This window comes from Hemiscyllium ocellatum, chromosome 10, assembly GCF_020745735.1.
Source record: "Hemiscyllium ocellatum isolate sHemOce1 chromosome 10, sHemOce1.pat.X.cur, whole genome shotgun sequence".
Classification (NCBI taxonomy): Eukaryota; Metazoa; Chordata; class Chondrichthyes; order Orectolobiformes; family Hemiscylliidae; genus Hemiscyllium; species Hemiscyllium ocellatum.
Genome location: NC_083410.1, coordinates 73,695,084 through 73,721,165, shown reverse-complemented (window position 1 = coordinate 73,721,165; position 26,082 = coordinate 73,695,084). Strand labels below are relative to the sequence as shown.

Below are 26,082 nucleotides of genomic sequence, written 5' to 3'. Positions count from 1 at the left end.
GTTGGCAGCAGCAACCATAAACTGATAGAACTGTTGATTAAAGTGGAGAGTGAAATTGTTGAATCTGAAGCTAAGGTCCTGAATCTGAATACAGGGAACTGTGAGGGTATGAGGCACAAGTTGACAATGACGCAGAGGAAGTTCTTCTCTCAGACAGTTGTCAGTCTTTGGAACTGCTTTCCACAGAGAGTTGTGGGGGTTAGAGTCTTTGTGTATGTTTAAGGCTGAGATAGATCAATTTTTGATCTGTTGGAGAATCAAGAATTACAAAAAAGGGCAGGAAAGTGGACGTGAAGAATGTCAGATCAGCCACGATCTTTTTGGATGCGGGATCAGGCTTGAGAGGCTGCAGAGCCAACTCCTGTTCCTATTTCTTATGGTCTTCCTAAAATGGTTGGCAGTGGATAGTCAATGGCCAATAATGAAGTAACGTATGTATGAATTATTGCAATTATTCATTCCTATCTGACACAAAGATATAACAGGAAAGGTGGCTCAACCAAGACTTACAAAAGAAATTCGATCCAGAGAGTTGACGTATAAAATTTAGAATTCAGCAGAAGAGGATAAAATATTTCATCAAGTGGAGGAAAATAGGATCTGAAAGTAAACTTACAAGGAAAATAGAACCTGACTAAAATCATTCTTAAGAAATCAAGAGAAAAACATTAGTAAAGATAAACGTATGTCCTTTGCAGTCAGAAATTGGGAAAATTACAATGGGACAACAAAGAAAGGGGAGATGAATTGAACACATTTTGTGTCTGTCTTCACAAAATAGGATATCAATATTTTCGCAGAGCCTGAGGGAACTAGTGACATGGAAGAATTGAAGAATATCAGTATCTTTAAAATAAAGATGCTAGAAAAATTAATAGGGTTGAAGTCTGACAACTTCCCAAAGCCTGAAAATTTGTTTCTCACAGTACTAAAGGAAGTGACCCTGGAACAATTGGATCCATTGGTGGCATCTTCCAAAACTCTAAAAGACTCTGGAGCAGTTCCTACTGACCATTAACTCAGCACATTGGCCCTGCTTTCTCCCTATGCCTTTTGATTCAATGTTTTTTCCTCAACAAATTCCCTGTGGCAGAGAATTCAACAGGCTTACCACTCTGGATGAAGAAATTTCTCCTCATCTTAATCCTAAATAGCCTACAACATATCATTAGGCTGTGATCCCAAGTCCTAGTCTCCCTGATCATTGGGACTCTTTTTCCTGCGTTTAGCCTATCTAGTCATGTGAGATTTTCCCTCATATGACTAAATTCCAGTGACCTTAGTCCTAGCTGATGCAGTCAATCTTCATAAGTCAATTCCGCCATTCCAGGAATTTAGTCTGGTAAACCTGATTATACTCCCTCCCAAAGCATCCTTCCTCAGATAAGGAGACGAAAACTACACACCATGTTGCAGAAGTGATCTCACTATGGCAACAAAAGTATCTGTACTCCTGTGCTCAAACCCTCTAACTACAAAGGCCAAAATACAACTTGCCTTCTTCACCATCTGCTGCACCTGCATGATTACTTTCAGTGACTGGAGTACACAGACAGTCAGGCCTCATTGCACTTCTCCCTTTCCCAATGTATTGCCATTCAGATAACAATCTTCCTTCCTGTTTTTGTTACCCAAGTGAATAACAACATATTTATTTACGTTATAGTTAATCCAATATACATTTGCCTACTCAGTCACTTTGTCCAAATCACACTGAAGCAACTCTGCATCTTCCTCACAGTTTACCCTCTCATCCAGCATACTTAGAGATTATATTTAGCTGTCATCTAAATCATTACTATATATTGTGAAAGGCACTGATCCAACCATTGATCAAATGCAAGGTGATGCATTTGTCCCCATGTCTGTGTGAGTTTCTGCCTGATGTTCTGGTTTCTTCCCACAGTCCAAAGATGTGCAGGTTAGGTGGATTGTCTGTGCTTCATAGTGACCAGGGATATGCAGGCGGTGTGGTAAATACGGAGATGGGATGTTTTTCGAGGATTGGTGAAAACTTGATGGGCTGAATGCCTTCTTTAATACTGTAGGGATTTTTTGACTCTGTGACACATTAAATGCAAGAGGAAAGTATACAGAGTATACTTATGAGCATTGACATATTGACGAATCTTGGGATGCAAGTCCATAGCTCCCTGAAAGTGACAGCACAAGTAAATAAGATGGTAAGGGAGGTTTCCAGCATGCTTGCCTTGATCAGTTGGGGCATTGAGTATAAACATTGGTAAGCCATGTTGCAGCTCATGTTCGAAATGTCAACTCTCCTGCTCCCTAAATGCTGCCTGACTGGCTGTGTTTTTCCAGCACCACAAAATTCAACTCTGATCTGCAGTCCTCAATTTCTCCTAGTTCTCTATTCATGTCAGCACTCTACTTCAAATTTTGTGTGCTATAATTTTGCATGCTAAATTCTTACATGGGACCTTATTAAAAACCTTCTGAAAGTCCCAGTAAACTGCATACAGAAAGATTCCCCATATCATCTCCAACAATTGCATCCTCGAAAAATTCCAAAGATGATTTCTCTTTTGTAAACCCATGTTCACTCTGCCCAGTACTGTCACTGTTTTCTAAGAGGTCTGCTATTAAAGCTTTTATAATGAAGTCTAATATTTCCCCACTACAAATGTCAGGCTTAACTGATTTCCACTCTACTAGCTTTTTAAAATAGTGATGTTACACTAGCTACTGTCCAAACTACAGAAAGTATTACAAAATCCATAGAATCTTGAAAGGTGACTGCCAATGCATTCACTATTGGAAGAATGAATGCCTTTTGGGGCCTGGGGATTTATTAGCCTTCATTCACAACGATTTCCCCAATACTGTTTCGCTACTAGTACTGATTTCCTCCCTCTTACTATACTCAATGTTTTCCAAAGTTTTTGGGAAGTTATTTGTGTCCTACTTTATGAAGCCAGACGAAAATATATATTTTCTGAAAAGGAATGCTTTACATCAGCAAGACCAAATGCAGATTGGGTGATCACTTTTCTGTGTACCTCCGCTTTTTTTATTGCAATGACCATGACCTCCCAGTTATAACCTGATGCCCAAAACATAAATTTTCCTGTTCCTCGAATGCTGCCTGACCTGCTGTGCTTTTCCAGCACCACTCTAATTTTGGCTGCCAGTTATTTGCCATTTCAACAAACCATCTTGTTTTCATACTAACATTTATGGGTGGCATGGTTGCTTGTGGTTAGCACTGCTCCTTCACAGTGCCAGTCACCTGGGTTCAACTCTGAATGCTAGGTGATCTGCTGTGTGGAGTTTGCATATTTTCCCCATGTCTGTCTGGGTTTCTTCCTGCAGACCAAAGATATGTAGGTTAGATAGATTTGCCCTGAGAAATGCAGGATTACAGGATGGTATGGGATGGATTTTGGTGGGATGCTCTTCAGAGAATTGTTGTGGGTTTAGTGGGCTGAATGGACCTTTTCCACACTGTAGGAATTCAGTGATTCTGGGCCGGGTCTATTCTATCTTTCCAACAAAGTACAATACAAGTTTGAGAAATAGGGTCTCATTTTCCATTTTGGCACTTTACAGCCTTGATATCTCGACAATGAATTCAATAATGTTCAGAAACTAATCACTTTTTTTTTTACATTCTCCCCTCCACCCACTTCACCTCGCTCCCCCCCACCACCCTACTGCCTTGTCTTTTTTGTGTCTTGTTTACTTTTCTCTTCATAAATTCTCTGCAGTTTGCACCTTATTTTACATCTTATATTTCCAAAACCTTTCAGTTCTGAAGAAGTAATTTCAGATTCAAAATCTTAACTCTGTTTCTCTCTGCCATTCTCTGCCAGGCTGTCAACCTGCTGAATTTCTCCAGAAATTTCTGTTTTAATGGCAGATTTCGAGCATTCACAGTTCTTTGCTTTATCTTATCTAATTAATTGGTCTACCATCTCTTTGTTTCCTGTTATAACTTCCCTTGTTGCTGATAGTAAAGGACCTACATTTTCCTTGTATGTTTCTTTTCACAAAACACTCTTGTACTCTATTTTCCCTCTCTGTATCCTTTAGTCATTCTTTACCTGACAAAGGAGCAGCGCTCTGAAAGCTCGTGATTTCAAATAAACCTGTTGGACTATAACCTGGTGTCATGTGACTTCTGACTTTGACCACCTCAGTCCAACACTGGCACCTTCACATCATCCTTTGCTGAAAGCTAAACTGTTACCAATCCTCTGGTTTGCTGCTGATTCTGTATGCCTCTTCCTTGCATCTCGTACTATCATTAATTTCTCCTGTTAGCCTTGGGCATTTTATTTCAAACATAGGCAATAGCATATATTGAAGAATATATCATCATCTCCTTTAGTAATGTTTTCTAACTTACCATAGCCAGCTCAGGCCTCATACCATCACAGCTTCCTTTATTTAAGTTCAGGATCCTAGTTTTGGAATCAATTACGTCACAATCTATCATATTATGGTCACTTTTCCTAATGTGTCTCAAACAGCCATATTGACAATTTTGCTTTTTCATTATACAAAACCCTGGGACAACCTGTTCTCTAGTTGGTTTCTCAAAACATTTATCTCCTATGCACCCCAAGAATTCCTCTTCTACATGATAGCTGTTTTGCCATAGTCTTAACACACCATTGGGTGGCACAGTGGTTAGCACTGCTGCTTCACAGCACCTGCGACCCGGGTTCAATTCCTGCCTCAGGCGACTGACTGTGTGGAGTTTGCACGTTCTCCCCGTGTCTGCGTGGGTTTCCTCCGGGTGCTCCAGTTTCCTCCCACAGTCCAAAGATGTGCAGGTCAGGTGAATTGGCCATGCTAAATTGCCCGTTGTGTTAGATAAGGGGTAAATGTAGGGGTATGGGTGGGTTGTGCTTCGGCGGGTCGGTATGGACTTGTTGGGCCTGTTTCCACATTATAATGTAATCTAATCATAGGGGATGCTCTCTCAACTGATGGTGATTTAACCTGAGGGCCACCAAGCCTCAGGTGAGGGAAGAGGTTGAGGAGGAGAGTCCTTCATGGTAACCTTAGCTTAGTATCTTTGCTGCATTCCCTCAATATCCTCTCTTAGGTAGGGAGACTAAAGCTGCACATAATAATCTCACCATGGTCTGTTTAACTGCAGCAAGGCATCCTACTTCCGAACTCAAGTCTCTTGCAGTGAAGGCCAACATACCATTTGCCTTCCAAATTACTGTTGCCTTCCACGCTGTTGGCATCTCACATTCTATAAACCAATGATCCAGCCAACTGAACTAAACCTATTCCTGTATGTGATAGCCAAACACTTGGAAAGCATTAATGGGATTAGACAAAGTTAGCATCATTGGATGAAATGGAAATCTTGCTTAAACTAATAGAATATAGAATATTGAACAGAACAGCACTGAACAGGCCCTTCAGCCCACGATGTTGTGCTGACCATTGATCCTCATGTAAGGTAAACCTAACATATGAACCCTCAAATTCTGTGACGATATGCATGTCCAGCCGTCTCATAAATATTCCCAATGACCTCGCTTCCACAACTGCTGCTGGCAACGCATTCCATGCTCTCTCAACTCTCTGCGTAAAGAACCCACCTCTGATATCCCCTCTATACTTTCCACCAAACAGCTTAAAACTATGGCCTCTTGTGTTAACAATTTCTGCCCTGGGAAAAAGTGTCTGGCTATCAACTCTATCTATGCCTCTCATTATCTTGCACACCTCAATTAGGTCCCCTCTCTTCCTTTTTTCCAATGAAAGAAGTCCGAGCTCAGTCAACCTCTCTTCGTAAGATAAGCCATCCATTCCAGGCAGCATCCTGGTAAACCTCCTCTGAACCCTCTCCAAAGCATCCACATCAGTCCCCCTGTTAATGAAAGCAAAAACACCATATGCATTCTTAACAACCCTGTCCACTTGGGTGGCAATTTTAAGGGATCTATGTACCTGCATACCAAGATCCCTCTGTTCCACACACTGCCAAGAATCCTGTCTTTAATCCTGTACTCAACTTTCAAGTACGACCTTCCAAAATGCATTACTTCGCATTTATCCAAGTTAAACTCCATTTGCCACCTCTCAGCCCATCTCTGCATCCTGTCAATGTCACGCTGCAGCCTACAACAGTCCTCTATACTGTCAACGACACCTCCAACTTTGTGTCGTCTGCAAACTTGCTAACCCATCCTTAAATCTCCTCATCCAAGTCGTTAATAAAAATTACAAAGAGTAGAGGCCCTGTGGAACACCACTCACCACTGACTTCCAGGCAGTATACTTTCCTTCCACTACCACTCTGTCTTCTGTCGACCAGCTAATTCTGTATCCAAACTGCTAAATTTCCCTGTATCCCATTCCTCCTGACCTTCTCAATGAGCCTACCACGGGGAACCTTATCAAATGCCTTGCTGAAGTCCATATACACCACATCCACCACTCATACAGGTGCGTCTCAATTGTCTTTCGAACAAGTGGAAATCTAACCATGTCTCCTTGAGATTCAGTGGTAACTGAATCTTCCACCATGTCCATACTGGGAGTTAGCATTGACTAGACTGTTAACTAGCACAGTGGCTCAGTGGTTAGTACTGCTGTCTCACAGTGCCAGGGTCCAAGGTTCGATTCTAGCTTTGGGCGACTGTCGCTGTGGAGTTTGCACATTCTCCCCTGTCTGTGTGGGTTTCCTCCAGGTACTCTGGTTTCCTCCCACATTCCAAAGATATGCAGGCCAGGTGAATTGGCTATGCTAAATTGTCCTCATTGCTAGGTGCATTAGGCAGGTTACTCTTTGGAGGGTCGGTGTGGACTTGTTGGGCCAAAGGGCCTGTTTCCACACTGCAGGGAATCTAATCTATAAATACTGTCACTGCAAGAGCAGGTAAGAGGCTGTGAATGTGACGAGTAAGTCAACTCTTGGCTTATGCCTGAAACGTCGATTCTCCTATTCCTGGGATGCTGTCTGACCTGCTGTGCTTTTCCAGCACCCCACTCTCGACCCCACTATCTAGAACGGTCACGTATGGCGTGCGATGAAATATTCTTCACTTGCCTGGATGAGTGCAACTCTAGCAATACTTAGAATCTCACCCTTATCCAATATAAAGCAGTTCACCTGATCAACATCCCATCACCCAAACATTCAACCCCTCCATCACGGATATATTGTGGCAGCTTTTGGAGAGGATGATATTGAGATATGGACATGAATCGAGAGGGTTAACTTGTCCAGTGATCATATGGATCTTAGTGCTACTAGTATGCAGCCGGTCTCTTCCTGACACAAGACTGTGTGTATCTTATTGACTAATCGTCATCACTCCCGAACGAAGGGGCAGCTGATCTATTTCGTCACACATTTTAAAACGATATTTGCACGCAGTATAAAGGCAAATCGAGGCGGATTTTGATGATTCCATGTTGTTTCCGAAGATATTCAATCTTGAAAGGAGTCAGCCGCCATTTGGGAATACCAGCAAGCCATGGATTCAGACGCTTCATTTGAAAATCCTCTGTATATAGAACTGAAATATTTCTGCAAAAGGGTTAAAGAAGCTTACATGGATTTAAAAGATGATCTGATTCCGTACAAAGATAATCAATATTATAGGTGGGTGATGTTTGTTTCTTAATGAGCACTTACGTTATATATTATTGTGTTTTTCTGACAACTTAAACCAAAACAGTTTTCTCGAATACAGTAATTGGTGATGTATTTTACCTCTTCGTGTATAATCCTTTCAAAGATAGGTAACGATGGATTGCATTTGACGTGAACGCAACATAAGTGAAGAAATACTTTGCATCACATATATGAAATGGCTGTTTTTGGGTTGTTTGTTGTAGGATACACTGTTTGAGAGTTGGTTCAGAGCAAATGGAAAATTTCACGGCGAGTAAGCCTACACCAGTTAAATCTTGCCTTCTGCTGCAACCAATAGCGACGAGAACTGTGAGGCTGCACATAATCAAGTACAGGGATTCCAAACAAGGAAATCTGTATAGACAGGCGTAAAACGTAATGCAACATTCATCCTTCGCCAAAGCAAAAGCCCCCTTTTCTCTCCGCAAATTGTGTGTTGGTGATGAGCAACTCTCCCACAATATTTTGATAGATGTTGGAAGATATGTTTTGTGATGGTTGAGTCATGGTTCGTACAACTGGAGCTGGAAAATGGTGGGGATTGTGAAATGGTGGGTCGGTCTTGGTTCGGAGACATAAAACGGGTGTACATCCCCCCCCCAACAAAAAAAAACTGTTAAACTCTTGGCAATTAAGGAATATTGTCAGGCATTCACTTCTAGCGTATTTTCGTGTAGAGTGATGAATGAATCTGAATCTGATGAAGGGATTTTGCCGGAAACGTCGATTTTCCTGCTTCTCTAAAACTGTCGGACCTGCTATGCTCTTCCAGCACCACACTCTCTCGACTCTAATCTCCAGCATCTGCAGTACTCGCTTTCGCCTGAAGTTTGACATTTTAAAATACAGATAAAGGAAAAAGTAAAGATTAAGTCTTACTTGTGGTTATTTTTCATTGTGGACTGAAAAGAGAAAAGAACTGAGTTCTGAAGAAGGGTCACTGGATTAGAAACGTTGACTCTGCTTTCTCTCTCAGATTTGGAGATGCCGGTGTTGGACTGGGGTGTACAAAGTTAAAAATCACACAACACCAGGTTATAGTCCAACAGGTTTAATTGGAAGCACACTAGCTTTTGGAGTGACGCTCCGAAAGCTAGTGTGCTTCCAATTAAATCTGTTGGACTATAACCTGGTGTTGAGATTTTTAACTTTTCACAGATGCTGCCAGTTTCTCCATAATTTCTATTCGTGTTTGAGAAAATATTGACACGGTTGCTGGTTCTGGAAGTACAGTACAAACTAGTTCCAGAATAAGAGTTGTGCCTAAGTGGAGCTTTAGTTGATGACCTGTGGTTGATTGTTCTGTAGTCCAGTTGTCGAAGACAAAGGCTTTCTGCCAGGCAACAGCTATGTGATTGGTTCTCAGTTAGCTGATGAAGGGCTTATGTCCGAAATGTCGAATTTCCTGTTCCTTGGATGCTGCCTGACCTGCGCTTTAACCAGCAACACATTTTCATCTCAGTTGGCTGAACAGCTTGAAGCTGTGAAGAGGATATTGGGAAGCTTTCAGCTCTTCACCATCTCAGGAGCTGTCCCTTCTTGTTCTCTGCAGTAAAAGCCACTTCAAGCTTGAAGAAAACTAGGTTATTTTTTTATAAAGAGTCTGACAGCACAGATTTGGGCCCTTTGGCCCAAACTGGTCGACGCCGACAAATATGTCCATCCACATGAACTGCATTTCCATGAACTTGGCCCATATCCTTCTAAACATTTCCTATCCATGTCTTTGTTCAAATTCCTTTTAAATGTTAATGAACCTGCCTCAAAAATTTCTGCTGACAGCTTCTTCCATATGTGTTCCACCCTTTGTGTTAAAAAAAAAGTTGCTCTCAGGTTCCCATTATTGATTCATGGAATCCATGGAATCCCTACAGTGGAAACAGGCCTTTTGGCCCAACAAATCCACACCAACCTCCGAAGAGCAACCCACCATTCCCCTTTTATCCTAAATAAATCCCTGACTAATGCACCTCACCTCCACATCCCTGAACACTAAGGTTTTGGCTGTGCTGAAAAGCCCAAACTGCACATCTTTGGATTGTGGGAGGAAACCGGAGCAGCTGGAAGAAACCCATGTAGACATGGAGAGAATGTGCAAACTCTACATAGTACTCCGTGGTAAACAGAGGAGAAATATTCTGAGGAGCTCACTCCTCTCCCGTGGTTCCACACAAACATGTCCACTTTGGACCTTGAGCAGTCCTATTCTGTCACTAGTTGTTATTTTTCCTTTTAATATACTTAAGGATTCTCTCTGGATTCACCCGAATCTTCTCAGCCGAAGTTGTCTTGTGCTCCCTTTTCATAGTCTTGATTTCCTTTTTCAGTAAGCTCTTGTATCTCCTATTCACCTCCAGGGATTCCCTTGATCTCAGCTGCCTGTACCTGAACCATGCCTCCTTTTGTTTCTGGTCAAATCCTCAATATCTCTTGTCATGCAAGGTTCCCTATTCCTGCCAGCCTCCCAGGAACATATAGACCTTGAACTCTAGCAATCTCACTTTTAAAGGCCTTCCACATGCTGGGGGTCCCTTTGCGTGCAAACAAACTACTCCAATCAACCTCTGCAAGCTCCTGTTAAATCATCAAAATTCACCTTGCCCCAATTTGGAACTTGAACCTATGGATCAGTTTTGTCCCTCTCCATAACGATTTTAAAATTAACAGAATGCTGGTCATTGGTCCCAAGTGCTTCCCCACTGTCACCTGTCCTGTTCTATTTCCCAAGAATAGGTAAAGTTTTGCCCCTTCCCAAGTAGGAACCTCTATATACTGCTAGAGAAAACATTCCTGAACAAACTTAATAAATTCCATCCATCCAAGCCCTTAATGCTATGGCAGTCCCAATCTATGTGACAACCGTATTACTCTTGTAAGTCTCTTTAATCTCCTGCATATTTGTTCCTCTAATTCCTGTTGACTATTTCAGGGCTTATAGTACAATAACGTCACCATCCCCTGCTTACTTCTTAGCTCCACCCACAAAGCCTCACCGGATGATTCCTCAATTATTTAATCTCTGATTACTGCTGTGATACTTCCCTTAATCAAAAATGCCATTCCCCCACCGACCCTTTTTCCTCCACCTCTGTGCCACATAAAGCATCAGGTTGCTTTGTCCTGGATGGTGTCAACTTTCTTGAGTGTTGTTGGAGCTGTACTCTTCCAGGTTTGTGGGAGTATTCCACTACACCCCTGATTGTGCCTTGATGGACAGGCTTTGTGAGTTACTTGCCACGGTATTTCTAGCCTTTGACCTGCTCTTGGAGGCACTATTATGTGGCCAGTCCATTTGAGATTCTGGTTAATGGTAACCCCAAGGATGTTGATAGTGGGGGATTCAATGAGGGCAACACCATCAAATGTCAACACATGTTGGTTAGATTGTCTCTTATTGGAGATGGTCATTGCCTGGCATTTGTGTGCAGCATGGATGTTATATGCCACTTGTTAACCCAAGACTGGATACTGTTCAGATCTAGCTGCATTTGAACTGCTTCAGTTTGGTCTGTATTTATTGCCAGTGAGAAGGTGGTGATGAGCTGGCTCTTTAACTGTTGCAGGCCACTGGTGATAAGTGATAAGAAGAGTTCCAGGATTTGACCCAGCAACTGTACATGAGCTTCATTTATAAATCCACATCAAGTTTATACCTGTGTTGCTTTGAAGGGAATCTGGGAGTACTCTCAAGAGTATCCACTGTCTTTGCACCACTATATGGTAGAGGTTGCGGTTTAGAAGATGCCACCGAAGATAAGTTACTGCTCTGAATCTTGTAGAAGGCACCTGCTGCAGCCAATGTATATCAGTGGTGGTGGGGGTGGATAGGGTGTCAGTCAACTGTTGCTTTGTCCTGGATGGTGTAGAGTGGAGTATTGATGGAGCTGGACTCATCTAGCCAAGTGGAAAGTAGTCGATCACGCTACTAGTACATAATGGACATGCCTTGCAGCGTTCAGGAGGTGAGTTATTCAATGCCAAATTCCTAGCCTCTGATTAGCACTTGTAGCCATAGTATTTGTACAGTTGATTCAGTTCAATTTATGGTCAGTATGACCCTCAGGATGGGCATGGTGATTTTAATGGTAACCGCATTTAATTACAAAAATATACTTATTCATAAAAAATCTTTATCTACACCTGTAGGTACTAAAGCAGTTCTTACAGTCTTTGCAAATCAAGAAAAATAAGCATTGGAATTTGTCATTCCCTGCATTTCTAAAAAAACCAAAGGCATCTCTTACTTGTGGAGGACATTTTACATGCGTTGAGGCAAAGAGACTCTTATTATACTTTGGCAGAAGGACCTTAGAAATGGTCTTTCCCCACTGTGCTTTGGCAATACCTGCCTTAGGCTTTAGTGCATCCCTCAGCACATAGTCCTGGACTTAGCAATGTGCCAATCTACAAGATAAGATCAAGCTCAATGCTTTTCACTAGAAGACCAAGGTTTTGGGTAGATCAAAGAGCATCTTTCACTGAGTTGATGGTTCTCTAGGCGCAGTCAATATTTGTCTTTGTGTGTCCTGGGGAACAATCCATACAGCAGAGTCCTCCATCACAGAACTGCTGAAAGAAACTCGACAAAAATCACTGCATCGTTCTCTGGACATTGCTTGCAAAATTATTATGGGCCAGACTCAACCCTCTTGAAAAATATCAAGGAATTAACCTAGATGGGCGGCACGGTGGCACAGTGGTTAGCACTGCTGCCTCACAGCGCCAGGGACCTGGGTTCAATTCCCGCCTCAGGCGACTGACTGTGTGGAGTTTGCACGTTCTCCCCGTGTCTGCGTGGGTTTCCTCCGGGTGCTCCGGTTTCCTCCCACAGTCCAAAGATGTGCGGGTCAGGTGAATTGACCATGCTAAATTGCCCGTAGTGTTAGGTAAGGGGTAAATGTAGGGGTATGGGTGGGTTGCGCTTCGGCGGGTCGGTGTGGACTTGTTTTGCCGAAGGGCCTGTTTCCACACTGTAAGTAATCTAATCTTAATTTAAAATTTTATTTATAGGCAAGTATAAAGCACTGTGTTCCAGATGTGATTTGATTGGTCCATTATGAAACTTCAAACAAAACACACTTTATTCTTACAACATAATTAAAATACAGACATAGAAGAATTTGCATAACTTGAACTCTTTGAAATAATTAATAGTGTATTATTTAACTACAATACTAATCATCTGTTTCAATAGAGCAACATTCCATAAACACACACTTGGCAAAGGTAAATTCAGCAGATTTTTTAACTTGCCATCTCCCTTCCAGACCAGGTGAAAGGAGTATTGAAAGAGACAATCTAGTGGCAGAGAGAAAACTGAACTCTTTTGCAGTAACAGAAAGCTGTATCATCATTGAATCCCTACAGTATGGAAGGAGGCCATTTGGCCCATTAAGTCACACCAACCCTCTGAACAGTCTCCCAACCAGACCCCAAAACCTTGCATTTCTAATGGCTAACCCACCTAACCTACATCTCCCTGGATACAATGGGCAATTTAGCATGGCCAATCCACCTAACTTGCACGTCGTTGGACTATAGGAGGACACAAGAGGAAATCTACGCAAATCAGGGAAGAATGTGCAAACTCCATATAGACAGTCACCCGAGGATTGAATCAAACCTGGTGCCTGGTGCTGGGAGGCTGCAGTGTGAACTACACAGCCTGTATCTCAGCTTCCACAGCCAAGTCCAAATCCCAACTAAAAGCAAAGCTAAAACTTGGGTCTGTGTGAGCCCGACTCCACCCACTTTTGTCTAATTTAGAAAATTTGTCTAATTTAGAAAAACACGGTGGCACAGTGGTTAGCACTGCTGCCTCACAGCGCCTGAGACCCGGGTTCATTTCCCGACTCAGGCGACTGACTGACTGTGTGGAGTTTGCACGTTCTCCCCGTGTCTGCGTGGGTTTCCTCCAGGTGCTCCGGTTTCCTTCCACAGTCCAAAGATGTGTGGGTCAGTTGAATTGGCCATGCTAAATTGCCCTTGGTGTTAGGTAAGGGGTAAATGTAGGGGTACGGGTGGGTTGCGCTTCGGCGGGTCGGTGTGGACTTGTTGGGCTGAAGGGCCTGTTTCCACACTGTAAGTAATTTAATCTAATTCAGATTATAGAATCCGCATAGTGTGGAAAAAGGCTATTCCACACCAACCCTCCAAAGAGCATTCCACCCTCCCTACACTACACTATTCCTGTAACCTTGCATATTTCCATGGCCAAAGCACCTAACCTGCAGATCTGAGGACTCGGAGTTCAAAGCTTTTTACCCACTTCTTCTGAAGCAGACATTTTTACATCACTGTTGCAACACCTCTAAGAGAAACCGCTCAGAACAAATCCCTCTCAAAGGTGTCACACTTCCCTCCTTCAAAAAAATGGAGCCATGAATATACAAAATTTGGCTGCATTTTCAAAGACTCCTGCCATTGCTTCTCTCCCCCTCTAATACTACAGTCTATCTTGGTCCATTTTCTTGTGACTGAATACCTCCATCTTCCTTTGTCAAAGAAGTCGTGACCTCCGTGTCAGGGTTTTGTTCTCTCATCCTGACCCATGTATAATGTTCAAATTGAACGACTAGAACAATAAACTCTATCTAAACTGTTTGGTATTTTTATCCTTAACCTCTTAACATTTTTGAAAATAGTTTATCTCATGTATTACTGGCAACATAAGTTCAAATATTGCAACACCAAACTCAAAGTCTCTTTCTCAATGGTGGAATATTTGTTTTGAATAATATTCAATTTTCAGAAATGTCCAATAGGTCTTCCTATATACTCACTGTCTACTTGGAAGAATACAGCACATTACTTGCATCAACAACCACTTTAAACAACTTTGTGTAATTAGGTGTTGCTAACACAGAAGTAGTGGTCAACACAGCTTTCAGGTTATGTCTACTGACACTCCTGTCCACTGAATTTTTTTTGCCCTTCAACAGAAGTCAGTGAAGCAACAAGACTGTTCAAATTTGGTACAAATTTTCACTAAAAACCACTTGGTCCCAAGAATCATTGTACTTCTATCTTCATCAGTATGGGGAAACTCTCCGCTGCCCTTTGCTTTCACTTTGCATGTGGAGCTATCTGTCCATATCCAACAATATGGCCCAGGAATGTGACTTGCAGTTTTGTGAACTTGCTCTTAGCCAGGTTTATCACCTCCTGAAGTTGATTGAATAATTCTGTAGATTCTCCAAATTTTACTTTCCATGTGTTAATGACAATCACCAGATCGTCTTGTACACCACACAATTGGGTAATCCCGAAATGATCTTACTGGTTAGTCTTTGAAATGTGGCTGGCACACTTTTTGTACCAAATGACATCACTTTAAATCGGTACAGTCCATTTGGTGTCATGAAAGTCGAAATTCCCTTCACTCTTTCTGATAAAGCTACCTGCCAGCATCATCTGAATAAGTCCAGCTTAGAAATATAACTTTCTGGTCCCACCTTCTCAATACAGTGTTCTAAATATGGAATAGGATATGAATCAGATTTTGTAACTGTATTGACTTTGGGATGGTCCACCCAACAATTGTTGGGTACCATCTGGTTTTTGCACCATTACTATAGGTGAACTCCATTTGCTGCAACTCATTTTGATTACGCTACCTCTGAGCATGCTTCCACTCACCTTGTGAACCTGTGACAATTTTAGAGAGTTAATAGCTGTAATGATGTTGCTTGATTGGAACTGTATTTCCTAAATCTACATCATGCACAAGCAGTTTAGTCTCCCATGTATCTCTCCATGTGATTTTTAAAAATCTTTCTGGTCATTTTAATTTTCCACTGGAAGATATCAGAAATTGTCCAATTTAATTTGAGGACTGTGAAATTCAGAATCATCTGGATTTGGTTTTTCACTCTCTTGTATCGGCTTTCCTTCCGACTTAAAATACCATTTGAGCATATCCACATGGCACACTGAATTTTCCACCTATGTGGCATACTTATCAAATAATTCATTTCACACAATTTTCCTTTTTTTGCTTTGAACCCCACTAATCCTTGCTTTTAAAGGCTCACCTACCACTGGGAGCTCATCTCTCTGAGCAAAATTATGAATCTTTGATTCCTTGTCTGCTTCTTGTTTCATCATATGCTGTGCTACTTTCAAAATGCTGTCACCCGCTCTATTTAATGTCTCCCTAAAATTTGAGACATAGTCCAATAATGTAGTCCCTGAACTCTGACTCACCAATTTCTCCTTAATTAATTTCAGTAGTTCTCTCAACTCATATCCAATAACTAATTCAAATAGATTGAATTGCAAAGAATACAAATGGAATTCCTTTTATATCAATCCTCTGGATGGTCTTGGCTATAAGCCCTCAACATGGTCTTTAAAGTTTGATGCCATCATTCTGGTGCTCCCTGCGATTCTGGTGGTCTGCAGTTGATTTGAATTATTTTATTACTAGCTATCCATAACTTCCTTGAAGAATGTTGATGTAAAATTTGATCCTTGATCTAGAACATAGAACATAACATTACCTCACACTACAGGCCCTTTGGCCCTTGATGGTTCCACCGGTTGTGCAACAATCTGAAACCCATCTATCCTACACTATACCATTTTCATCCATATGTTTATCCAATGACCATTTAAATGCCTTTAAAGTTGGTGAGTCTACTGCTGTCACAGGCAATGCATTCCCCACTTCTACTACTCTCCTGAGTAAATAAACTATCCCTGCATCTGTCCTATATCTGTTATGCCCCTCATGCTAGCCATCACTATCCAAGGAAAAAGGCTCTCACTGTCCACCCTTATCTAACCCTCTGATTATCGTATGTTTCAATTAAGTCACCTCTCAATCATCTCTCTCTAACGAAAACAGCCTTGAGTCCCTCAGCCTTTCCTTGTAAGACCTTCCCTCTATACCAGGCAACATCCTAAAAAATCTCCTCTGAACCCTTTCCAAAGCTTCCATATCCTTCCGATTAATGCAGTGACCAGAACTGTACACAATACTCCAATTGCGGCTGCACCAGAGTTTTGTTCAGGTGCAGCGTGACCTAATGCCTCCAAAACTCAACCCCTCTACCAATAAAAGCTAACACACCGTATGCCTTCTTAACAACCATATGAACCTGGGTGGCAACTTTCAGGGATCTATGAACCATGGACACCGATCTCTCTGCTCATCTACACTATATTGAATCTTACCATTAGCCCAGTACTCTTTTATTCCTGTTGCTCCTTCCAAAGTGAATCACCTCACACTTTTTTCCACATTAACCTCCATTTGCCACCTCTTAGTCTGGCTCTGTAGCTTATCCATGTCCCTCTGTAATCCACAACATCCTTCAGCACTATCCACAACTCCTCCAACTTTTGTGTCATCCGCAAATTTACTAACCCATCCTTCTAAACCCTCATCTAGGTCACTTTATTAAAAGACAAACCACAGTGTCCTTGCGGTACACCACTAGTAACTGGTCTACCAGAATGAACTTTTCCCATCAACCACCACCCTTTGTCTTCTTTCAGCCAGCCAATTTCTGATCTAAACCACTAAATCACCCTCAATCCCATATTTTAGATTAGATTCCCTAGCGTGGAAACGGGCCGTTTGGCCCAACAAGTCCACACTATTCCTCCAAAGAATAACCCACCCAGACCCATTTCCCTCTGACTAATGCACATAACACAATGGGCAATTTAGCATGGCCAATTCACCTGATCTGCCCATCTTTGGAAACCAGAGCAAGCCTACGCAGACACAGGGAGAATGTGCAAACTCCACATAGTAACCCAAAGCTAGAATCGAACCCAGGTCCCTGGCACTGAGGCAGCAGTATTAACCACTGAGCCACTGCCGCCCCGTGGGGGAACGTTATCAAACACTTCACTGAAATCCATATATATCACATCAACCGCTTTACCCTCATCCACCTTTTTGGTCACTATTTCAAAGAACTTAAGGTTTGTGAGGCACAACCTACCCTTCACAAAACCATGTTGACTATCCTTAATCAACTTATTTCTCCCTAGATGATGATAAAGCCTACCTCTTGTAACTTTTTCCAACACTTGACCCAGAACTGAAGTAAGGCTCACTGGTCTATAATTTCCAGGGTTGTCTCTATTCTCCTTCTTGAACAAAGGGACAACGTTTGCTATGCTCCAGTCTTCTGGCACTTTTCCTGTAGACCATGACAAAGATGAAAGCCAAAGCTCTGCAATCTCCTCCTAGGATAAAACCCCATCTGGCCCAGGGGACTTATCTATTTTCATACTTTCCAGAATTGCTAACATCTCCTTGTGAACCTAACTCCTGTCTAGTCTAGTCTAGTAGCCCGTATCTCTGTATTCTCCTCAACAACGTTGTCTTTTTCCAGTGTGAATACTGATGAAAAATATTCATTCAGTGCTTCTCCTATCTCCTCTGACTTCATGCACAACCTCTCACTGCAACCCTGCATAGGCCCTAATGTTTCTCTAGTCATTCATTATTCCTCATATACCCATAGACCACTTTAGGGTTTTACTTGATCCTATCTGCCAATGACCTGTCATGTCCTCTCCTGGCTCCTCTTAGCCAGGAAAGACCTAAAGAGAGAGCTAATTGTAGCTAACACTCAAGTGCCCTGAGTGAGCCTTCACATATCATCCTAACATGGGTGGTCTCCTTCCTCTTGAAAGTGATGCAACTTCTTTAGTAAACCATGGCTCACTTATTTGACCATTTCCTGTCTGCCTGACAGATGCATATTTATCAAGGACACTCAGTAGCTTTCCCTTGAATAAGCTCAACATTTCAGTTGTGCCCATCCCCTGCCATTTCTTTCCCCATTCTATGCATCCTACATTTTGCCTAATCACATCATAATTGCCTTTCCCCCAGCAATAACTCTTGCCATGCCTGATAAGGGGTTCTGTGGGAATGAGAGAGATTCACTGTTGGTGTGATGCCTCCCAGTTGCCAGGGTACATAATGTCTCAGATCATGTCTTTGAGATCCTTGGCGGAGGGGAGAGCAGCCCCAAGTTGTGATCCACATAGGTACTAACAACATAGGTAGGAAAGGGCTTATGCTCGAAACGTCGAATTCTCTATTCCTGAGATGCTGCCTAACCTGCTGTGCTTTGACCAGCAACACATTTGCAGCTGTGATCTCCAGCATCTGCAGACCTCATTTTTTACAGGAAAAGTAAAGTAAACATAACCAAATTGTAGTCACTGTAACCAAAAAGCTCACCTGCCTCCAAATCTGGCCAGTTCATTACACAGTACCAAATCTAATGTGGCCTTGCCCCTTCTTGGCTTGCCAACATACTGTTTCTGGAAACCATTCTGCACACATTGACCCATCCAAAGTGCTCAAAGTATGGTATTTCCAGTCAATATTTGGAAAGTTGAAGACCCCCATAACAACTACCATGTTACACTCTTTCTCATCCAGAATCATCTTTGCTATCCTTTTCCTCTACATCTCTGGAACTATTTGGAGGCTTATACAAGACTTCTCCTGTTTCTAACCTCAGCCCATACCACCTCAGTAAACAAGTCCTCAAACGTCTTTTCTGCCATTGTAATACTGTCCTTGAATAACATTGCTACACCCCTCCCTCTTTTACCATCTTTACTGTTAGAGTCATAGAAATGTACAGCATGGAAACAGACCCTTCGGTCCATGCCGACCAGATATCCCAACCCAATTTAGTTCTACCTCCCAACACCCAGCCCATATCCCTGCAAACCCTTCCTATTCATATACTCATCCAAATGCCTTTTAAATGTTGCAATTGTACCAGCCTCCACCACTTCCTCTGGCAACTAATTCCATACACCTACCACCCTAAGTGTGAAAAAGTTGCTCTTTAGGTCTCTTTTATATCTTTCCCCTCTCGCCCTAACCTATGCCCTTTAGTTCTGGACTCCCTGACCCCAGGGAAAAGACTTTGTCTATTTATCCTATCCATGCCCCTCATAATTTTGTAAATCTCTATAAGGTCACCCCTTAGCCTCTGACACTCCAGGGGTAAAAAGCCCCAGCATGTTCAGCCTCTCCCTATAGCTCAAATCTTCCAACTCTGCCAACATCCTTGTAAATTTTTTCTGAACCCTTTCAAGTTTCACAACATAATTCCAATAGGAAAGAGACCAGAATTGCACGCAATATTCCACCAGTGGCCTACCGATGTTCTGTACAGCCACATGACCTCCCAACTCCTGTACTCAATACTCTGATCAATAAAAGAAAGCATACCAAACGCCTTTTTCACTGTCCTGTATACCTGCGACTTCACTTTCAAGGAGCTATGAACCTGCACTCCAAGATCTCTTTGTTCAGCAACACTCCCCACGACCTTACCATGAAGTGTATAAGTCCTGCTAAGATTTGCTTTTCCAAAATGCAGCACCTCACATTTATCTGAATTAAACTCCATCTGCCACTTCTCAGCCCATTGGCCCATCTGGTCCAGATCTTGTTGTAATCTGAGGTATCCCTCTTCACTGTCCACTACACCTCCAATTTTGGTGTCATCTGCAAACTTACTAACTGTACCTCTTCTGCTCGCATCCAAATCATTTATGTAAATGACAAAAAGTAGAGGACCCAGCACCGATCCTTGTGGCACTCCACTGGTCACAGGCCTCCAATCTGAAAAATAACCCTCCACCACCACCCTCTGTCTTCTATCTTTGAGCCAAATCTGTATCCAAATGGCTAGTTCTCCCTGTATTCCGTGAGATCTAACCTTGCTAACCAAGGGGAACCTTGTCGAATGCCTTACTGAAGTCCATATAGATCATCTCTACCTTGTTACCAAAACACCTAAATCCCAGAACATGCAACAACTATTTCTGTCCCTGCTCTATCCATGTCTCTGAATTGGCCACAGCACCGAAGTCCCAGGTATCATGCTGCAAGTTCACGAACCTTATTCTGGATGCTCCTGGCATTGAAGTAGACACACTTCAAACTACCTTCCTGCTTGTCCGTGCACTCTTGCAACCTTAACCTCATTTCTGACCTAATTACTCTCAACCTCCTGAACACTGGAACTACAATTTAGGTTCCCATTCCCCTGCTGAATTAGTTTAAACCCTCCTGAAGAGCATTAGCAAATTTTCCCTTGCAGATATTGGTACCCCTCTGGTTCAGGTGTTGACCATCCTGTTTGTAGAGGTCCCACCTACCCCAGAATGAGCCCCAATCTATCGTGGTATCCAAAACTATCCCTCCTGCATCATCCCTGTAGCCACGCGTTCAACTCCTTTCTCTCTACCTGTGGCACAGGTAACAAACCAGAGATAACAACTCTGTGTTTGTTTTAGCACTAAGCTTTCACCCTACCTCCCTGAATTTCTGCCTTAAATCCTCATCCCTTTTCCTACCTATGTTGTTAGTACCTATGTGGTCCACGACTTGGGGCTGCCCCCCAAGGATCTCAAAGACATGATCTGAGACAATATGTGCCCTGGCATCTGGAAGGCAACACACCAACAGTGAGTCTCTCTCATTCCCACAGAACCCCTTTATCTGTCCCCCTAACTGTGGAGCCCCCAATTATTGTGCTCCTCTCCCACTTCCCTTTTGAGCAACAGGGGCAGATTCTGTGCCACAGATCTATACCCCATGGCTTATCCCTGATAGGTTGTCTCCCCCTGCAACAGTATCCAAAACAGTATACCAGTTATTGAGGGGAATGGCCACAGGGTTCTCAGCATTGCCTGCTGGTTTCGTTTCATTTCCTTTCCCTGACTGTAACCCATCTGTCTCTTTCTTGTACCTGAGGTATGACTACCTCCCCATAACTCCTCTCAATAGCCTTCCCTGTCTCCCAAATGATCCAAGTTCATTCAGCTCCAGTTCCCTAATGCGATTTTCGAGGAGCTGGAGTTGGGTACAATTCCAGCAGATGAAGTCAGCAGGGACACTTGTGGTGACATTCTGCAGGAGGAACATTCAACTGCCCTAACCACCACTCCCACAAATCTAAATTCCCAAAGAAGCTCTAGAAAAGTAGAAAATGTGGAAAAAAAGAGTTACATTACCAATCTGGAGCACAGAAATTTTTTTTGGTTAGAAGAGGAGGATGGGTGGGAGACACTAAGTCGTGTTTTGGATAACACAACCACCCAAATATATTACTTCACTTACTCAGCAGTCCCATGTCCACTCCTGCTCAGTGTGCGCTCTGCCTGTTCATGAAGTAAGTTTAAATCAGTGATTCACCTTCCCACCATTCTCAGTCGACTCTCCCACTCTTCCTGGGCTGAAACAAAAGGTGATTCTATTTCTGTGGGTTGTCCATACAATAAAAATTGAGTAAACCTTCTATAATCCTTTTTGCTGTGATATTGCCAATGGAATGACCTCTGGAAATCTAATACACATCCATTATGGTCAACAAATATTGATGCTCCCTAAAAGTGGGAAGTTAATGAAATGCGCATTATAACAGAATGACCAGTATCTAAGATGGCACTGTTGTACACTTTTCACTGCAGTCCTGTATTTCTGTATTTAAGTACATGTGACAATAAAATCTAAATCTTACCACATAGGTAAATTCTTAAAAATGTCTGGCACTTCCCTCTCCATCAATCCCAGATCAGGCTGTATTCTTTTACAACTTCTGTTGTGATCTCCTTTTCTACTTTAACAACCCCACAGGCTTGTCTTGTTTTACCATGTCCATCTTTCCTGTGCTTCTTTTAAATCACTATTTCAACTGCGATTTCATGGAACTACTTCATTGCAGTGAAAACACTTGAGATTTTTTAACTTCTCTTCTCCCCTCATGGTTTTCCTTTTTAACTGTGGTAACCTATATTACTATCTTCAGTTAGATATCCTTTTTCTTTATTCCCTGAGGATTTCTCTTTTCCACAATTTCTATCCCTCACAGATTGCAATTCATGTTTGATTTATGAACTAGCTAATCATCTGCTGCTAATCTTGCAATTTTAACTATCTGCTCTTCCATATGGGTTCTCACTAATTCAGGAAATGAATTTTTGAACTCCTCCAAAATAACTATCTAAGTGTCCCATGACTGATCTCTTTACAATCCCATTTATCCATTCATCAAAGTTACTTTGTTTGAGCCTTTCAAACTCTATGCATGTTTGACCAGGTTCCCTCTTTAGATTCCCAAATCATTGTCTATAGCTTCACATGCAATTAAGATGGCTTTTCCCAGCTTATACCCACATGTACATCCTGTGATAGTGATGCAAACACCTCACTAGCTCTACCTACCAATTTTGTTTGAATCAACAATACCCACATGGCCAGTGGCGATTTCATTTTTTAGCCTCTTTCTCAAATGAAATGAAAAAGGCATCCATGTCTTTTTCATCAAACCTTGGCAATGCTTGAACGTACTTAAACAGATCCCCACCAGGTCTTTGGCTTCAATGGATTTGCTTTTCATTACGGTCTTCAGCACTACTCTCTCCTTGCACCTTTTATCTCCACTATACTTTACTTTCCCTTTCCAGTGCCAACTTCTAAAGTTCAAAATTTCTGCCTGAATCTCTTCCATGTATTAGGGCTATTCTATTTTGTTTATTCCCCCTAACCTTGCTTCATTTGCAATTGAATTTTAGCTATTTCCAATGGTTCTAACTCCATTCCTAGCAATTGTAAATACTGAGCTATTGCTGCAAGTATCTCCCCTTTCCGCATGGGCACAGGCAACCTTAACTTCAGCTTGTCTGCCAATTCAAAGTTCTGCCTTACTCACCTTCCATAAACCCACCCCAAAAGACTCCTTCCATACCTAGGAAACTCTTTCAGTGGCGAAAGATTTCTTAGCCACACCCTACTTAAACCAACCAAATGCAATACCTGAAAAGAGAATGCTAACACTCTCTCCACTTTAAGTCCAATAATTCTAAATGCAACCTGGAGTTAGAGATTTTGATCCTGGATCCAAGCTCTAACTGTGATAGACCAGACCAGACCACCTCAAAATAGATCAAGGAAATAACCTAAACCCAAACTTTATTTACCTCTAAATAAAATAAAATGTTCCAGTGTTCCGCTTATGATTTGATTGGTCCACAACTAGGCTTTAAACAAAACCCATTTTGATCTTCTAAAATAGTTACAACATAAACAGAAAAAAAATTACTCAACTTTAATTCTTTTGAAATACTTGACAAAATAACATATTACTTAGCGACTAATCATCAACTGTTCCACTATCGCAGCATCAATAAACACTTTTACATTTGATAAAGGCAAATTCAGCAAAACCAATTTTCCTCACATGCTTTCTCCCCTTTTAGTCCAGGAAAAAGGACCACCAGAAGAAACAGAGTGGGAACACAAACTTGTTGCTGCAGCAGAGGGTATCTACAAGGTTTAACAGCCAACTCCAAACCCCAACTGAAAGCAAAACTGAAACCCTGGATCTGTGAGAGCCTGACTTCTTTTGTCTAATTTGAAAGAAAACACTCGGAGCTCAAAGCTGTCGTCTTACTGCTACTGAAGCAAACATTCTGTTACCACAGGCAACACCTCTCTGTGGGATATTGGAATAATTATTTACAGATCCTTTAAGTTGGCTAAGCATGTGAATAGGATAGTTAAGTCATATAGGCACTTGCTGTCATCAGTCATGGCTAAATGGAGTACTGTGTGCAGTTCTGGTCACCTCATTACAGGAAGAATGTGATAGCACTAGACTGGGCACAGAGGAGGTTCACCAGGATGTTGCATGGGATGGAGAAATTGAGCTATGCGGAGTGACTAGATAGACTTGGATTACTCAAAGCAGAGAAGACTGAGAGGAGCATGATTCGAAGTATATAAGATTTGATGGGTATGGACAGGTTGAATAGAGAACAGTTGTTTTCTTAGATTACTTACAGTGTGGAAACAGGCCCTTCGGCCCAACAAGTCCACACCGACCCGCCACCCACCCATACCCATACCCTTATATTTACCCCTTACCTAACACTACGGGCAATTTAGCATGGCCAATTCACCTGACCCGCACATCTTTGGACTGTGGGAGGAAACCGGAGCACCCGGAGGAAACCCACGCAGACACGGGGAGAATGTGCAAACTCCACACAGTCAGTCGCCTGAGTCGAGTTTCTGTTGGTTGAGGGGTCCGTCACAAAAGGGCATTGTTTTAGGCCAAGAGGCAGTATAGTCAGAGGGGAATTGGGAAAAAGGAATTCACCCAGTGGGTGTTGGGAACCTGAAGTGCATTGCCTGGAAAGGCAGTGGAGGTTGGAAACTTTATAACCTTTTTAAAAAAAAAATTTGGATGAGTACAATTGGGATTAGTGCATTTTTGATGGTAGTTATAGACTGTTATTACAGACTTGATGGGCTGAAGGGCCTTTTCTGCACTGAATGAATCTATGAAAATTTCTCTTAATGCACAATGACGTCACAAAAGGAACATTTCAAAAGACGATATGTGACGGATTCTTCGCAAGTGCAGCCACTTCGTGGGCAGCATATGGTGATGCACAAGACTGACCATGAATGAAGGATCTGATGGACTGCCCTTTTCACCAGCCAAGCTACATCTTGATGCTTGTTAGAATTCTGACAATGAGACATTCTGCCAAATGACTTTGAAGTCTGCTCATGGAACCGTGCAACAGGATATACCCTCTCCTTCTTTCACAGGGGCTTGAGGACACTATATGCTGGCCACTTCCTGATGAATTTGTGGTCAAATGTGTTTTGTTTCTGCAGCAATTTAACCAAAACTTTTATGATTGTCTCCCATGAGTTCTTATAAGCTGTTCACAAGTGGCTGAAAGATTATACAATTAGCGCAACAGACAGACTGTGTTTTCAGTAAAGAACCTGGAAATAAGGAGATACTTGAAGTAAAAGGAATGGCTCACTGAATCCTGTGGACTGGTACTATTGAGCTGTTCACCAGAACATTTCCTTGATGACATCAATAGTTTTTGTTTGCCTGTGTGTTAAGTGGTTTAAGGAGGTTTGAGTTTTAGCTAGTAGAGATAAATATTGATAATCCACAGTTTTGGCTGCCTCAGATTAGAATTGATTTCTTGGTAATAAATTATTTAAGTATGGAAATTGATCAGGTTTTCTGTTAACCTGAGTTTAGCGGACAGGAAGCTTGGAAATTTTGAGTAATCTGTGATGATCCCAGGAATAGTGGGACGCAAATATTAGCACACTTCTTGCTAATTTGACAACATGTTATTATTTGTGATTTATGTAATAGGACACGAGGCAACCTCAGTGTCCTGTAATCACTCTGCATTTAAAGAACATAGTAATTTAATTGAGGAAGGATCACTCAACCTAAAACGTTAACTCTGATTTCTTTCCACAGATGCTGCCAGACCTGATGAGCTTTTTCAATCATTTGTTTTGTTTCTGATTTACAGCATCTGCAGTTCTTTTGGTTTTTAAATAACATTATGACCAAATTCATCAAGTTTGCAGTTCCTTGCATTATATTCCATCTGCCAACTTTTGC

General features: G+C 42.0%; 1 protein-coding gene across 1 annotated transcript in view; it reads left to right on the top strand.

Moving 5' to 3' along the window:
* Positions 1 to 7,391: 7,391 nt before the first annotated feature.
* The window catches only part of tmem181 (transmembrane protein 181), a 398,388-nt gene continuing 379,697 nt past the window's right edge, over positions 7,392 to 26,082 (top strand). Inside the window, exon 1 of the mRNA XM_060831604.1 lies at positions 7,392 to 7,597. Within this exon, the coding sequence (XP_060687587.1) occupies positions 7,470 to 7,597 (128 nt within the window). The 5' untranslated portion in view covers positions 7,392 to 7,469. The remainder of the gene's footprint in view (positions 7,598 to 26,082) is intronic.